This window comes from Mustelus asterias, unplaced genomic scaffold (assembly GCF_964213995.1).
Source record: "Mustelus asterias unplaced genomic scaffold, sMusAst1.hap1.1 HAP1_SCAFFOLD_3976, whole genome shotgun sequence".
NCBI lineage: Eukaryota > Metazoa > Chordata > Chondrichthyes > Carcharhiniformes > Triakidae > Mustelus > Mustelus asterias.
In genome coordinates, this window is record NW_027593921.1 from 22501 (window position 1) to 24859 (window position 2359).

A 2359-nucleotide genomic window follows, 5' to 3' on the forward strand; every position below is an offset into this window, starting at 1 on the left:
CGCCGCACTGTCAGGAGGGTCAGTGCTGAGGGAGCGCCGCACTGTGGGAGGGTCAGTGCTGAGGGAGCGCCGCACTGTGGGAGGGTCAGTGCTGAGGGAGCGCCGCACTGTGGGAGGGTCGGTGCTGAGGGAGTGCCGCACTGTGGGAGGGTCAGTGCTGAGGGAGCGCCGCACTGTGGGAGGGTCAGTGCTGAGGGAGCGCCGCACTGTGGGAGGGTCGGTGCTGTGGGAGCGCCGCACTGTGGGAGGGTCGGTGCTGAGGGAGCGCCGCACTGTGGGAGGGTCAGTGCTGAGGGAGCGCCGCACTGTGGGAGGGTCAGTGCTGAGGGAGCGCCGCACTGTGGGAGGGTCGGTGCTGAGGGAGCGCCGCACTGTGGGGAGGGTCAGTGCTGAGGGAGCGCCGCGCTGTGGGAGGGTCAGTGCTGAGGGAGCGCCGCAATGTGGGGAGGGTAGTGCTGAGGGAGCGCCGCACTGTGGGAGGGTCAGTGCTGAGGGAGCGCCGCACTGTGGGAGGGTCAGTGCTGAGGGAGCGCCGCATTGTGGGAGGGTCAGTGCTGAGGGAGCGCCGCACTGTGGGAGGGTCGGTGCTGAGGGAGCGCCGCACTGTGGGAGGGTCGGTGCTGAGGGAGCGCCGCACTGTGGGAGGGTCGGTGCTGAGGGAGCGCCGCACTGTGGGAGGGTCAGTGCTGAGGAGCACCGCAGTGTGGGAGGGTCGGTGCTGAGGGAGCGCCGCACTGTGGGAGGGTCGGTGCTGAGGGAGCGCCGCACTGTGGGAGGGTCGGTGCTGAGGGAGCGCCGCACTGTGGGAGGGTCGGTGCTGAGGGAGCGCCGCACTGTGGGAGGGTCAGTGCTGAGGGAGCGCCGCACTGTGGGAGGGTCAGTGCTGAGGGAGCGCCGCACTGTGGGAGGGTCGGTGCTGAGGGAGCGCCGCACTGTGGGGAGGGTCGGTGCTGAGGGAGCGCCGCACTGTGGGAGGGTCAGTGCTGAGGGAGCGCCGCACTGTGGGAGGGTCAGTGCTGAGGGAGCGCCGCACTGTGGGAGGGTCAGTGCTGAGGGAGCGCCGCACTGTGGGAGGGTCAGTGCTGAGGGAGCGCCGCACTGTGGGAGGGTCGGTGCTGAGGGAGCGCCGCACTGTGGGAGGGTCGGTGCTGAGGGAGCGCCGCACTGTGGGGAGGGTCGGTGCTGAGGGAGCGCCGCACTGTGTGGGGCCGGTCCTTACCTGCGTTACGATGTTGTTCTGTAGAGCCTCGCCCACCTCATAGTGCCAGCCCTCGGGGCATTTGACGGTGCCCATCTTGGTCCCGTTAACCTGCCGGGTGAGCTGGCAGGACCCGGGCCGGGGATCCACTCCGCCTGCCCCCTGGGGTACGGCTGCCCTGTGGCGTTGTCCGGGAATGCAGGCTGGCGCTGGGCGGGCGTCCGACAGCGGTGCGGGGGCACCAGGGTGTAGAAGAGATCGGCGAGCAGGGCGAAGGTGGCCAGCGGGACCGGCAAACAGGACAGGGCACAGAGCAGCCGCTGGTGTTGGCCAAAACCCGCCCCCACCCTCCCCGCCAACTCGTCGTAGCCCCGCGGAGCCCCCGAGGGATCCTGGCCGGCTGGGGGGGTGCTCGGAAAGTCCCGCGAGGCCGGGGGAGGGTCCACGGAATCTGCCTCCCCCTCCATCTCTCGCCCCGCGGGGTAGGGGCAAGGCCGGAAGGAGAGGTCGGAGTTCAGAGTTCAGGGAGCAGAGGGTCAGCGATGGGCAGCGACCTCAGACCTGAGGGAAGGAAAGAGAGTGGTGAGGGCGAGACAGAGAGTGACGCACACCTTTCCAGCTCTCTCCCGGGCACTCTCTCGCTTAATCTCTCTCGCGTGCACTCTCCCACTCCCTCTCTCGCTCTCCCTCCCTCCCTCGCTCTCCCTCCCTCCCTCTCTCTCTCTCCCTCGCTCTCTCTCCCACTCCCTCTCTCGTACACTCTCCCTCCCTCCCTCGCTCTCCCTCCCTCCCCCTCCCTCCCTCGCTCTCCCTCCCTCCCTCGCTCTCCCTCCCTCCCTCGCTCTCCCTCCCTCTCTCTCTCTCCCTCTCTCTCTCTCCCACTCCCTCTCTCGTACACTCTCCCTCCCTCCCTCGCTCTCCCTCCCTCCCCTCCCTCGCTCGCTCTCCCTCCCTCCCTCGCTCTCCCTCCCTCTCGCTCTCCCTCCCTCTCGCTCTCCCTCCCTCCCTCGCTCTCCCTCCCTCCCTCTCTCGCTCTCCCTCCCTCTCTCGCTCTCACTCCCTCCCTCTCTCGCTCTCCCTCCCTCTCTCGCTCTCACTCCTCTCTCGCTCTCCCCTCCCTCCCTCTCTCACTCACTCTCCCTCCCTCCCTCTCTCGCTCTC

At 69.1% G+C, this 2359-nt stretch overlaps 1 protein-coding gene across 1 annotated transcript in view; it reads right to left on the reverse strand.

Annotated features, from left to right (window-relative positions):
- Positions 1 to 1753, reverse strand: part of slc22a17 (solute carrier family 22 member 17) — a gene marked incomplete at its 3' end in the record, with an annotated part of 21327 nt that extends 19574 nt beyond the window's left edge. Inside the window, exon 1 of the mRNA XM_078208578.1 lies at positions 1220 to 1753. Within this exon, the coding sequence (XP_078064704.1) occupies positions 1220 to 1294 (75 nt within the window). The remainder of the gene's footprint in view (positions 1 to 1219) is intronic.
- Positions 1754 to 2359: the final 606 nt, after the last annotated feature.